This window comes from Maylandia zebra, linkage group LG6 (genome assembly GCF_041146795.1).
Source record: "Maylandia zebra isolate NMK-2024a linkage group LG6, Mzebra_GT3a, whole genome shotgun sequence".
Taxonomy (NCBI): Eukaryota; Metazoa; Chordata; class Actinopteri; order Cichliformes; family Cichlidae; genus Maylandia; species Maylandia zebra.
In genome coordinates this window covers 12,505,401-12,519,211 of record NC_135172.1, presented here as the reverse complement: position 1 = coordinate 12,519,211, position 13,811 = coordinate 12,505,401, and the positions used below count along the sequence as shown (strand labels likewise).

Genomic DNA, 13,811 nt, shown 5'->3' with positions numbered 1-13,811 from the left:
TCCTCTTCCACTCAGTCACCGCCACCGTTCCTCCGCACACACGCACTCCTCTTCAGCCGCACTCGCTCCAACACTCCACACACTGCCCCACTTGGACAGGTCCGGTAATTCGGTCCAGAATCTACAGACAGAAGGTCAAGGTTAGTTCCACAACATAAAACACGTGTAAGCGATCCTTCTTTGAATATGCCGCGAGCACGAACTCAGGTGGTTCGACGTTCCAGCGGTGAGCTGCTCTGTGCCACTGCCTTAAATAGCAGCTGGGGAAATCAGCCGGATCAGCCGCAGGTGGACACCATCCACAGGGGTGCGTGGACCAAGAGTGAGAGCCCGTAATGAGCTCCACCCAGGCAGAGAGGAGGAGGAGAGACAAAAAAAACCAAAACTAACAACAACAAAACCTGTAGCGAGCGTGGGCCAACCAGAGAGACACGGGGACCGTGACAGATGGTTTCTGTTTGTCTAGTCTGCTTTATAGGAATAGAAGCCCATCAGCTATTGTTATGACATACCATGACAAAACACGCTTTTCTTTCAGTTTGACACTTCATAAAACGTGTCATAAGTGGATTGTGAATTATGTTATATATTTTTATTAGTGTTTAAGAAGTGTCCTGATTTCGTATTTGAGGTAAGAGACAAACGACTGGAGGTCCATTGTGCGTCAAAACAATGATTTTATTAAAGCACACACGTGTGTGGGAAAGATGAGCTCTGCAAAACATCAGCCTCGATCTCCCCAGAACAGTAAACGAGCAGTCATATATATAACATAGTCGATGACAAGCATCATGCGTCAAAGCAGATAAGAAACATGCATCAGTTCCAGTAATTCCGACCTTGGACATATTCTAAAAAAGAACAGTTCCTTCCTCTGTTCCTCCGCCACCGCCAGATGCTTCCTGTTATTTCACTTACTGCACTTCACTTATTTGTGGAACTAAACTGTCACGTATGCAGGTAAAACAACTTTGCAGTTTCGAGCAAAACAAGTCTATATACTGTGTATGTGTGTTCAGGCAGACTATGTGTCTTGACCTCAGTGGATGACCTCACTCGACAAACAAAGACATCTTAGAAGTATACTTCCTGACTCCGTTCGAGTCATCTGTTACTAGGCAAACTCCAATGCAGCAGGCTGCTGAACACACACAGGCCTCTATTCTGTTTACAGGTTATATGTAGTGTATTGTATTGTAAGCATGTATGCAATTCTTTCATGGCTCCAGGTCACCTTAACTTCCTATTGATCGGCCAGACGTCGCGCTGACCGAAGCTTCAGACCATTAATTAACTTGACCGAGCTTCAACTCTTTAATTAGCACAAAATGCAATATGGATAACATGGTTACAGTTGCACCTGCAATGAAAGATTATTATGTAATTATGCTCACACCTGAAATACAAACTTTAATGTAACATCAACAGTTTCAATAAATGCTCTAATGAAATGATAATGATAAATGATACGTAATGCAACAGTAATGATAATGTTATGAATAGTAACAGTAAAATAATATTCTAATCTCTACACTCCTCCTCTTTGGCAGAAGAGGTTTGTTTTCTTTTGGTACAGTATGACTCTCAACTTGCTATACTAGTTACATACTTGTAATTCTTTCAGTTTAAGGGAAGAAAGAAAATAATATATACTAGGCTTTTATAAAGCATGTCTGCTATATTCAAATGATAGAAGATTCTTTTAAAAAGTACACACAGAGCAGTTAGTATGATATGATTTATTTTAACTTTATTTATTTAGGGCCAGCCCTCATTGTTGTTGTTGAGAATTCAAGTTAAATAGAATGTGTCCTTATAGTATGTCCAATAAATCTCTACTGAATTAATCCTAGAATAAAATCTAGAATCAAGCACACAAACAGATGATTCTCTGAGCGTTCAAGACAATCTTTCACACATTCTTCTTCATCTAGTTGCTCTGATGTGAGACTTTGTGAAAAAAGACTTGCTGGACTGTTTGTGTGGCTCGTTGGTCTAGGGGTATGATTCTCACTTTGGGTGTGAGAGGTCCCGGGTTCAAATCCTGGACGAGCCCACGTGTTGTCTATAGAGCCTCTCAGCTGCCACATGCTGTTTAGGCTCCATTTGAAAGAATCTCTGCAGCTGCACACATGTTCCCATAGTCCCTCATACAGGGACAGCTAACAGATCTGATATGAAGGATGTTGTTGGCCTTGTTCTTATTGTTTACCATTTAAATTCTCCAAAAAGTTTTTCTAAGGTAATTATTTGTTATTCAAGATAACACAGAGTTTTATTTTAGATTAAATAAGAGAATTCAATTCAAACTTGTACACAGAACTACTACAATACACAGTTATGTATCATATATTATAAATGTGTAACTCTCTCACACGACTTTAACAATATGCATGTGGAAGAACGCACATCAGTTTTACTGATACACAAAAGGGCCAAAAATAAACATCAGTAAACATTAGTACTTCAGTACCACGAAGGAATCTCTTTCAGTGCATTATGCACACATGTAACTTATGTACCAAGTGAAATAAAATATTACAGATGAAAATTATGTGATGATTTTAACTGCAAAATTCAGATTTTAGGGTCAAAATGTGACTTAATTTGTGGTGTAAGGTTTCTGGTTATGAAGCTTGACGCTGTCATGCTCATCTGTATGACTATATGCTCATGCCACTGTGTTGATTGCAGGTGGGTGCATGCTCCATGTTGCAGGGTTTTTCTTCAGGTACTCTTTTTTTGTCCGCCATGATCTAAACACATGCACCTCATTGGAAGCTCTAAATAACCCACCTAAATTGGTTCTTAATTTAAAATTAAAAGTGATCATCTGAAAATTAGACGAAAGCTTATTTGTGACAATCTAAGAAACATGTAATTGAAGCTGCTCCTCTTTGCTGTGGGCAGGTTTGAGAGCAGCCACCTGGGCTTCGCTGGAGGGCAGCAGGAGCAGCCTCAGCACCTCACTCCTCCTCCGCCTGCAAGCACACCTCTGCTGTGACCTGGAAAATGCCTAAGGAAGCTTTTCCCTTTTCACTTTGGGTGTAAGCGGTCCTGGGTTCAAATCCCTGATGAGCCTGTTTGGTTTTTGGGGCTTTGCTGTTGAACTGTTCATGCAAGTCCTGGGAAACTGTAATTTGCTATTTTCAGATGTCATAAAAACTCCCTCAAAAGCCTTCAGCTGATCCAAAATGCTGGAGCGAGAGTACTGGCAGGGCCTAGAAAGAGAGAGCATAACGTTCAAGACTGAAGATTTTTTATTTGTCACATGCATAGTCATTAAATTACAAAACAAACAGTGAAATGTCTCCTGAACTGCTCCTTTGACTGTACAAAAAAAGACATTATATACAATAAGTAAATAGATTTTAAAAGTCTGGAAATTTTAAATCAAAAATCTGAAAATGTACTTTGTGCAAATGGAGTGTTAAAGTGTCTTGTGCCATATTAGCACAGCAACGTATTGACAGAGCTGTGCAAGTAAACAAGTGAGCAGAGTAATATAAACAGAGTAATTCAACTGAGTGACCAGAGAAGTGTAAACAGTAATGCGACCAGGGTAGTGTGAACAGATTGATATAAGGTCCTGTTTCAGTCACTTATTGATGCTATGAGGGGAGTGGGGGCGTGTTCTGGTTTAGGACTCGTACGGCCTGAGGAGAGAAGCTCCTCCTCGAGTGTCTGTTTTGGCCCCGATGGTGTGGAACCTTCTGCCTGATTGCAGAAGTCGAAACATTTTGTTACTGGGATGGGACCAGTCCTTTAATATCTGAGATGCTCTGGACCAACATCTCCTGGTGTAAATGTCCTGTAGGGAAGTTATATTTGTGGATCATACTGTATTTGCATTTGTAACGCAGCAGCGTTCTGACGCACGGATCACTCTGCTTCTCAATCCTGGACACAGTTATTCCCACACCAGGAAGTGATGTTCTGTGTGAGGATGCTCTCCACAGCGCCTGAATAGAAAGTTCTGAGGACCACTGGAAAAACCTGCTAACTTCCTGAGTTGTCGGAGACGGTACAGGCGCTTGCCTAGCCTTTTTGGACTGGACGTGAATGTGAGCAGACCATTTCAGGAATGAGGAGATGTGAACACCGAGAAAGACAATGAAGCAGAAACTGCTAAGAGTGGGATTCAAACCCACACCTCCAGGGGAGAGTGAGCACTAAACACAGTACCTTAGACCACTCAGCCATCCTGAAACAGATCGAGCTGAACTGATTTTCTGATAAATCCAGAATCCAGTTTAAAATCCTTCCCTTCACATAAAAAGTCTTGAATGAACCTTTGGTCTAACTGCTCTTCACACCTGACTGGTAACAAGATGGCGCTGCTGTGTGTGGTTGCTCATCTGTCACTCAGAAGTTTGTTTCTATTATTTCTGACCTGTGTCATTCACCAAACAAAGTCTCTGCTGAGGTATAATCGCCAGACATGATGATCACCTTTTATTGAAAAGGTCGGCACCACCAGGCCTCTTATCACAGCTCCTGACTCTGACCCTCAGCCTGCTCCCCCAGCATGCAACTGCGATCCTCTATGCTGTTGCATGCTGGGGGAGCAGGCTGAGGGTCGCAGATGCCAACAGACTCAATAAACTAATCCGTAAGGCCAGCAATGTTGTGGGGATGGAGCTGGACTCCCTCAAGGTGGTGTCGGAGAGGCGGATGCTGTCCAAGATAAAGAGAATGTTGGATAACACCTCCCACCCACTCCATGACATGTTGGTCAGTCACAGGAGCTCGTTCAGTGAGAGACTGAGATTACCGAAAAGCACCACTGAACGACACAGGAAATCATTCCTGCCTGTGGCCATCTCCCTGTACAACGCATCCACTTAACACACTGTTTGCTGCTACAACTACACATGTTTCTTTTCCAAATATTTATTTATGAGTGACTTATGTATGTATGTATGTATATATATGTATATATTGTACTATTCTTAGTTAGCGTATTGTCTGTCTTGTCTTAATGTTGGTTTAAAATGGAGCACTGTAACAAAAAATAATTTCCCCCAGGGATCAATAAAGTATTCTGATTCTGATTCTGATTCTGTCTCTGTGTTCTTGATTAAGGAATACACCTGTTTATTCGGGGATGTGCCAACTTGCACTACGGTGCTAGAGCATGATATTGATGTCCAGGGAGCTAAACCTATTAAGCAGCATCCTTATCGAGCCAGCCCCCATAAGCGCTTGCTCATGAAACAGGAGGCTGACTATCTGCTGCAACATGGCTTAGCGAAGCCCAGTCAAAGCCCCTGGAGCTCGCCTTGTATAGTGGAATCTAAGCCAGATGGCTCGCCCCGTTTTATTACAGACTTCCGGAAGGTGAACTCTGTGACTGTGGCTGACTCACATCCTCTCCCAAGAGTTGAGGATTGTGTGGACAGTATTGGACTGCTCAGTATGTCACTAAATTAGATCTTCTTAATGGTTACTGGCAGGTCCCTTTAACTGAACGTGCCTCTAACATCTCTGCCTTTGTTACACCTGATGATTTTCTACAATACGCAGTCATGGCTTTCAGCATGTGTAACGCTCCTGCCACCTTCCAGAGGCTGGTAAATAAAGTCCTCCGTGGCCTGTCCAACTGCAGTGCCTACGTAGATGATCTAGTAATTTATACTGAAACATGGCAAGATCATTTGGAAACGTTACACCAGGTATTTCACCGTTTGGCTCAAGCTACTCTAACTCTCAACTTAGCTAAGTGTGAGTTTGCCAAAGCTATAGTGATGTACTTAGGCAGGGAGGTGGGACGTGGACAGGTCCGGCCCATAGATGCCAAAGTGGCAGTGATTAAAGAGTTTCCCACACCTACCACCAGGCGTGAGTTGCGTAGGTTTCTAGGGATGGTGGGCTACTACAGAAACCTTTGTAAAAATTTCTCCTCAGTAGTCAAGCCATTGACTGACCTACTCAGCCCAAAAGTTGAGTTTATATGGTCAAGTGAGTGTCAAGATGCTTTTGAGAGTGCGAAAGTCCTCCTCTGCCACACTCCTGTGTTAGCTGCACCTGATTTGACACGACCATTCAAACTGGAGGTTGATGCCAGTGCTGTCGGGGCTGGGGCAGTGCTGTTGCAAGAAGACTTGCAGGGTTTGAACCACCCCGTTTGTTACTTTTCCCGCAAGTTCAATAAAAATCAGTTAAACTACTCCACCATTGAAAAGGAGACCCTGACTTTGTTGTTGGCTCTTCAGCACTTTCACGTATACCTGGGGTCCAGCATGTTACCTCTTGTTGTGTACACCGACCACAACCCACTTGTGTTCCTTACTCGCATGTTTAATCATAACCAGCGCCTTATGCGCTGGGCTCTGTTGTTGCAGGAATACAACTTAAGTATTCACCATAAGAAGGGGTCTGAAAATGTTTTAGCTGATGGTCTGTCCCGCTTGTAAACATGTTTTGCTGTGTTTGTTCTTTGTTTTTGTTCACACTCTTTAATGTCTGCTTCTGCCCAACATAGGTGGTACTTTAAGGGGAGGGGTGGCCCCGCCTTCCTCTATGGAAATCAACGTGTTCCAGGACTCACGGGGGATTGGCTGGCCCGGACCTATGCCCGCCCCACCTTCATTCAGGTCAGAGCGTGCCAGACCACTCACACCATTGGCTGCTGAGGGAGCCTTGAGTACGACAGACCAATGACACAGCTGCCTGCAATCACCTGAGAAGATAAAAGGCTGAGGATTCTTCATTCGTGGAGGGACTTGTTGATTTGAACAGACTGTGGAGACGGTCCCTCCTGCCTTTGCACTGCTGCCATGTGAGCCTTTGTTTTGAGTTGCCTCCTGTGAGATGTTTAGATGAGTAGTGTTCTACTGGTGTTATTGGTGTTACTGGAGTTGTTATGTTTGTTTAAAATCACTCTATTGCCTAGTGAGTTGTTTCACTAACGGTTTTCAGTTGTGTTAATAAACCTTATGTTTTTCTTTTTATCTAACCCCCTAGTCTCTGGGCTCGTTTATGTTACGTCCGCTGTCGCCTAGCAGAGCCGGGTCGTAACACAGAGCATAAACTAACACGTCACTTGGAGATAACTGTAGATTTTTCCTTCATGGTTTCAAATGTAAGCTGGCTGATTTGGTTCATTTTTGTTTTTTTGTTTTAAACTGAGCAAACCTGGTCTTCTCCTGAGGACTGCTGCAGGTATCATGCGAGCATGTTAATTTATTAAAAAACCAACAGCAAAAACCCCCAAAATAGAATGAAACTCATTTCAGGAGACAAATAGCACTGATAGAGACATTTTTTTTGTACAGATGATTGGCAAACGGAAAGTTTCTAAAGAGTCGTGCACACACAAGTAGACTACTACAACATGCTACTTAGTTAGGAGAGTTTGGGAATGACAACTAAGCGGAACAAGATTAGACCCAAACATTGTCATCGAAACAAAAACACAAAAAGCTGAGGGGAGGGAATAGAGAGGAGGAAAGCTGAGCTGGCAGCGGGGTTGCTGGAGGAAGGCTGCGCCGCCTCGCCAGCTTAGATCTGCAGGGAGAGTTTTACGTTGTGAGAAGAAGGGAATGTTTTTGAAGGGTGCAGAAGCTGCACGTTTGACTGTGGTGTGAGAGGAGCGTGTGTGTCTGTGTGTGTGTACCTTATCGTTCCTGCTAGCAGAGGATTAAAAGCGTACAGCCAGTCGTTCATGTCGTTCTCGTTGGTGGCCTGCAAGAGGATGCCTCCATGTTTTGTGCACACTGCAAATGTGTTGGGCGTCTGAAAAGAAAACATCACATTATATTCATATTCATTCAAATGATAAATCCCAGTCCATTTGCCATTTCATCAATCAACGTGCACCAAAACAATTTGAATGAATTCTCATTAAAGACAAACGTGTTACATCCAGCCTTTCTCTATCCTGCCTCAAACCTTAAGCATGGCCTGCTGGTCTTCGCTGTATTCCACCTGTGCTGTGGAGAGGTTGAGGACGCCTCGCTCCACGGGGTCCTGGTCGCTGTTGTAGATGAAGTCGTAGGGCCGGCGAACAACCACAAAATGCTTCCCCCATGAGTTAGAGCGAGGCTCCACGAAGCTTAGAAAACCCTTCTTGGACACAACAGATCTGAAAAGAAGAGATTTTATTCATTTATTTATTTTTTAAGAGAGCGCTTGTTTTTCTGAGGAAGAAGCAGAGTTGGTTTGTTTCCAGCTGAAATCATCCAGGCTCAGGAATTTGAATCGATCCACATCATTTCTGCTTGAACTAGAGAACATGAGTGTCGACTTACATTTGGTCTGTGAGACACATGTCATAGTGACAGTATTTGGGTTAATATGGCATTACTCACCCTGGTCGCATTTCTTCAATATCAGGCACCAAGTTCAGGAACTCGTTCTTTTGCAGCCCGCGCAAGGTAGGAGGTCTCCAGAGTGGGAACCATCGGGAAGTTTTCACAGTCTGAGCAGGAGGGACTGGAGGCACGTGAGCTGTTCTCAGGGGTCCTTTAACACAAATCACACCAAGTTAGAATCAAATAGATAACCTGTCAATAACCGTTTGCAGATCGAGGTCAATGTTCCTAAAAATATGTTTACTTCTGGCCCATGGAGCCACAGCGGGAGTCCGACAGAGAGGGGGAGGTAGAGGAAGGGGTGAGGGTGGCACTGCTGAAGCTCGTCACGGATGGATCACGTCCGATCGGTGAGATGAGAGAAAGCTGAAGTGAAACAACAGCAGGATGAGGTAGACGTCAATATAGGAACTCCCTGATGTGACACAGAAAGGCTATTTTTTTATTTCTTTGTATTATTTCTCACCTTGCAGTCACTGATGCTGTTCACCAGCTGCTTGTATTCAGTATTGAAGGTGTGTGTCAGAAGGCGCAGGCACTACAACACAACAGGAACAAGACCGATCAGCTCCGAGCAGAGAAGGAAGAAGGCAGCAACAAGAACGCCCACTAAGCCCACGTTTTTCTCACCTTGGTGGCCAGCTCCTTCTCACGCTTTCAAAGGTGGTGCTGGAGATCTGCGAGGAGACGGAGGTGGATGTGGACAGAGTGCCGGAGCTCACGCTGGGGGACAGAGACTCACTCAGGGACTTGGTGGTGGGAGCTGTTCCCACGGGAGCCGCCTCTCCCAGAAGGTGACGGGTCTTTTCCACCTGGACGAAAGATGGGGGCGAATGTGAGGTGGGGAGAAGAGGGGAGGTTAGTCATGTAAAGTCTGTACTCTAAGAAAAAACTTTTTAGAATAGCACTTTGGTCTTTGAGCTGAAAAGTCATTTTTCCCTCAATGATATTAAACAGATTTATTTCTTTATGAATCTTTTAAGGCCCCACCTCCTGCAGCTGCTCCATCTTCTCCAGCTCCCACTGGTGCTCTAGGATGAGGCTATCTCCTCTGGGCCTCCAGCCGGCCAGGTTCTCCTCTCCACGCACATAAGCCACTGATGTGTCCAGGACCTTCCTCCTCCTCCTCTGCATCCCTGCTCAGGACATGAGCCCTCATTAGGATGAAGCTCTCCACAGAATTATGATAAAACAGCTGCCGTTCTTTAAACATGTTTCATGGCCGCTCACCTGAGCTTCCAGTTTCAGACATCTTACACAAGCTCAGCTCGTAGATCCCAGTCACTCGGTTGTTATAATGAAGAAGAAGTTTTGAACAAGGAAACTTTGTAACGAAATGCCAACGACCGCCTGTCTGTTTTCAGGGCTGTATTTGAAGCCATGCTCCAATCAGGCAAAGTTTTAAGTGTTGCACATTTCGATGGGTTTCTTTCAGCTGACATAGTTTCCATTTGGGTCATGTGGTGTTAGATACCCCAGCGTGTGGTCAGAGGGTGAAGAGCCCGGACGATTAGTGGGATTTTAGGTGTGGTGTAAAAATGACGCTGCAACTTTAAAAACGTTGTTGCTTTAAGGATTAACGTACAACCATACTTGGGCTGAGTTTGACACTGGTTCTCTTCAGTAATTAAAATAGCTTTAACACATGATAAGATCAAATGTCAGCTACACTGTGACAGTCGAGGGGCCACACTCAGATATATTTATTCGCTTGTTCTCTTTGTGTGATAAGAGTTTCCATCTGAATTTAACCCCTGTGTGGGGCTGATCTTTCATTTCATTTTATTTCAAGCTCAGATTCTTTGCCTTTGGCACATTTTCTGTGACGAGACTTCAAACCATTCCCACCGTCCTTATTAATCAACATGGTGAAGTGATTCTTCGCAAGGTGATGGGATAGGAAGAGTTTCAGAAAATGAGGCCTTTTGTCTTTATTGGAGAGGTCAGTGCAGACAGGACGGATGGGGGGAAGGCGAGGGGGGAATGACACACAGGAAACGGTGTTGGTCAGACCCAAAGACAGGCGTGGGCAGTGAGGACTCTCACCTTCAGACTCACTGTCTAATCAGTCTGACAGTGAGTCTGAAGACAGAGCAACCCAACACACGTTACTATGTTCATCATCATCATCATTGTTTATTTATATAGCACTTTAAAAACACACAAGGCTGACCAAACTGCTGAACAATAGAAACATAATAGATACCATAAGAATAATAAATACGATACAATAATAAACATAGCGAAAAACAATAAAATACAAGTCAGTCAACCACTGAGTCAAAAGCCAGTGAATAAAAATGCTTTTTCAATCTGGATTTAAAAACCAGCACTGATGTCGATTGCCTAATGTGAAGAGGAAGATTATTCCAAAGCTTAGGAGCCACGATAGAGAACGCTCGGTCTCCTCTCAGTTTCAGCCGTGATTTGGGGACTGAGAGCAACAGCTGCTCAGCTGACCGGAGCGAACGAGTGGGGACATAGGGCTTCAGCAGGTGCCAGACCATTTAAAGATTTAAAAACCAATAAAAGAACTTGAAAATGAATCCTAAATTCAATTGGAAGCCAGTGCAGGGAGGCCAAGAGTGATGTTATCACTAAGCAGGACATTAAATCAAATTAATGAGACACCAAAACAAGAGCTGGAGCCCAAGACAGCCATGAAGTCACAGTGTACACAAATACACAAGAAACACAGAAACCAGCTGGGTGGATGTGGCTCGGGAACCTTCTGTTACCTTGAACGTCGGTGTTTTGAACGCTGGCTGCTCCAGTCTGCTTGTATTTGTCCAAGATTTCCCCTCATATCTTGGTTATGGTTATTTTTTCTTTTATTAAACTGATCACACTCCTGTTCATGAATAGAAAAAAACCCCATCAGTGTATTTTCACTTAAACAAGCAGCTGTTTTTTTTGCATTAAAGTTATATAAAAATGTAACAGTGCAAATTCCTCGCTGACAGTTTAACCAAAAGGCATTTCCAGTGGAAAGTAGCCGACATATCCTCAGCATAACCATGTATAATATCCACAAAACCTGAGAAGGTTGGAGAGAAGGTAGGCGAACTCTGCTGGGATCTGCGTTTAACAAAGTGTCTAAAGACGAAACAAAGAAATCTTTCTGTAAATGTTCAGATGCACAGACTGGACTGAAAAAGAGTGAAAAAGCAGCTAACGTCCAAAAATAAGAAAACTTTGAAAGAACTCCAAAAAAACCTGGAGAACTTTTGCTCAAAAAACAGTTTTGTTTTTTTTAAATTACAAGGCAATCTGACAAAATGTCATCAAATGAGACTCAAGACTTCTGCAGGTCTCTGCCATGACTCAATTTTTTTTTCTTAACGGCAGAAACAATTGTTCCTTTTTTACTTTGTTTCTATTTTCTCTTCTTGTTTTTATCTGTTGAACAACAAACAACATTCATGCTGATTCACATAATATCCTGTCTCTACTCTCTGGGATTTCCTCGTAGCTCTTTGATGCAAAGAACATCCATCAAACGCTCCAGCTTGTGCTCAACATCATCGTGAACGGTGATGGTACTCTGACGAGAAAATACTCAGTCGACCTTTTGGTTGATTTGTTAAAGAACCCCAAAATAGCTGATTACCTAACAAGGTATGCAGATAATTCACAGCTCTTTTCCTGAATAGCTGCTTTAAAACTCTGCTGAAAGCCTTTGTCCATTTCCAGGTATCCCCACTTCTCGGCATGTGTGTCTCAAGTGTTAGGACTGCTGCATTGGAAAGACCCAGACCCTGCAGCCAAGGTGAGAGACGACAAATATGATAACCCACACCAGCTGTGCTTAACTCTGTAAGTTCCCAGTATTCCCTGAAACCATCACGTGTGACACAGTTTACATCAGACGTGATGCAGCTGACGTCAACACTGACCTTCTTGTGGTAACAGAGACTTAAAAAAATAATAATAAAGCTCCAATCTCCTCAGGCGGACTCTCTTCTAGGCTCTCCTGACTGTTCCCTTTACATGTTGATGATGTGTCTTGTAAATCTGGATCCCTTTCCAGCAGGACGCTCCTCTTTTTCAGACAGTACCTCAGCTGCTCTCTCTCCTGACAGTCAGCTGTCCACCTCTGCATGGCCAGTCGAGCCAGCGCCGGCATTTGAGGCAGAGCTCGGAGCAGAGCGGGCAGCCAGGCTGAGCACGGAGCAGAGGTTGAAGGTCGCAAACTGACATCCACGTCTTCCAGAGAGCCCAGACCTCCTGCTGCAAACAGACTGCACCAACCGTTGTCTCCCACCAAGCTGTTGTAGGACAGATCCAGTGCACGGAGTGAGGAGAGACAGCCCCGTCTGCACACGGCAGCTGCACAGAGGAAGAGGACCCATTGATAACTGATCACTTTATGCCTGTTCACTTTACTGTTTTGTTCACAATGTTTCTGATGGAGACAAAAATAACACCGAATAGTTTCATTGTTTTGTTTTATACGACAGCTACAGATGCTGGCAGCATGAAATAAATGAAAGAAATATCAATTTCCTTCAGGCTTTACTTGTCTTAATATACATTTATGCAGCCTAATGATCCACTACAGACCAAAAAAGAAAAAGTATAATGTCATTGTGTGTTAGTTACCCAGATGTTGCATGTCATCAGTGGTGAGCTCGCAGCTGCAAAGACGGAGCTCGCTGACGACTGATGGCTGCAGAGCATCCAGCAGGAGCGCCAAGTGACCGCCAACCACTTTACACCAGGAAATATCCACCGTGCGCAGATAGGACACCGCCAGGGCTGATGCATAAACACAAAGTTTTCACCATTTCAGGCTAGAGGGTGGAAGAGGTATTCAGGGAGAATGACTTGAAGGAAAACTTCTATAAATAAACAAGTGTGTGTGTGTGTGTGTGTGTGTGTGTTACCCAGAGCAGTGAAGGACTCGTTGCTCATGTAGCAGCTGTTGAATGGCAGCCTCCTCATTTGTGTCGCAGGGAGGGCGGAGACCAGCAGGTGGACCACACCTCCCACTTCCTTATTGGATGACACATCAAGCTCGGTCAGTGCAGTGAGAGAGGGCAGCACCTGGACTGAAAAACAACGAGTCACATGACTGCTGCAGAGAGCATGCGATTAGTGTCCGGCGTGTGAGATTGGTAGCAACTGACTCAGAGCCTCTAGATCATCTCGCGTGAGGCAACACAGGTGGAGGTCGAGTCTCTCCAGGTGTGTGACGTGAGCCAGGTGAAAGGTGAGGCGGCTCAGTCCACCAGCTAGAAGCAGCTTTACAGTATATTAATCAGAACAATGCTGCTCTCTAATGTATCTTGGTAAAGCGCAGAAAAATCTAATGTTTTATATGATACAGTGTGATTTCAGTAACATATCATAATGGAGGCTTCAGCAAGTACTTACGAAGGACATCTTTCCTCTGCTCTTCAGTTAGTTCATCAAATACCTCCCAAAACATCTGTATGGTGGGGTGGCGGTCATGATATCTCCAACCATAACTTGTGTTCTGAAAACAGTGAAAAT

The 13,811-nt window shown here is 44.0% G+C and overlaps 1 protein-coding gene, 1 long non-coding RNA gene and 1 other non-coding gene across 3 annotated transcripts; 1 reads left to right on the top strand and 2 right to left on the bottom strand.

Annotated features, from left to right (window-relative positions):
* Positions 1-1,056: 1,056 nt before the first annotated feature.
* Positions 1,057-8,592, bottom strand: LOC112433523 (kinesin-like protein KIF1B). Its single transcript, XM_076884672.1, has 5 exons — positions 8,560-8,592; positions 8,313-8,466; positions 7,894-8,086; positions 7,619-7,737; positions 1,057-3,221 (listed from the first exon to the last, which is right to left on the bottom strand). The coding sequence occupies exons 2-5, from the start codon at positions 8,321-8,323 to the stop codon at positions 3,017-3,019; spliced, it is 528 nt and encodes a 175-aa protein (XP_076740787.1). The 5' UTR covers positions 8,324-8,466; positions 8,560-8,592; the 3' UTR covers positions 1,057-3,016.
* Positions 1,985-2,056, top strand: trnap-ugg (transfer RNA proline (anticodon UGG)). The gene has a single exon. It is a non-coding gene; the product is annotated as a tRNA-Pro (tRNA).
* A 1,835-nt stretch (positions 8,593-10,427) lies between the features above and the next one.
* On the bottom strand, positions 10,428-13,136 carry LOC143418943 (uncharacterized). The gene is made up of 2 exons (XR_013098890.1): positions 12,918-13,136; positions 10,428-12,644 (listed from the first exon to the last, which is right to left on the bottom strand). It is a non-coding gene; the product is annotated as an uncharacterized LOC143418943 (long non-coding RNA).
* Positions 13,137-13,811: the final 675 nt, after the last annotated feature.

Coding starts and splice junctions, on each gene's coding strand:
- LOC112433523 (XM_076884672.1), bottom strand. Junction 7,738..7,893: donor ACCAGCAGGCCATGCTTAAG/GTTTGAGGCAGG, acceptor TTTTCTTTTCAG/ACGCCCAACACATTTGCAGT. Junction 3,222..7,618: donor CTGCTAGCAGGAACGATAAG/GTACACACACAC, acceptor CTCTCTTTCTAG/GCCCTGCCAGTACTCTCGCT.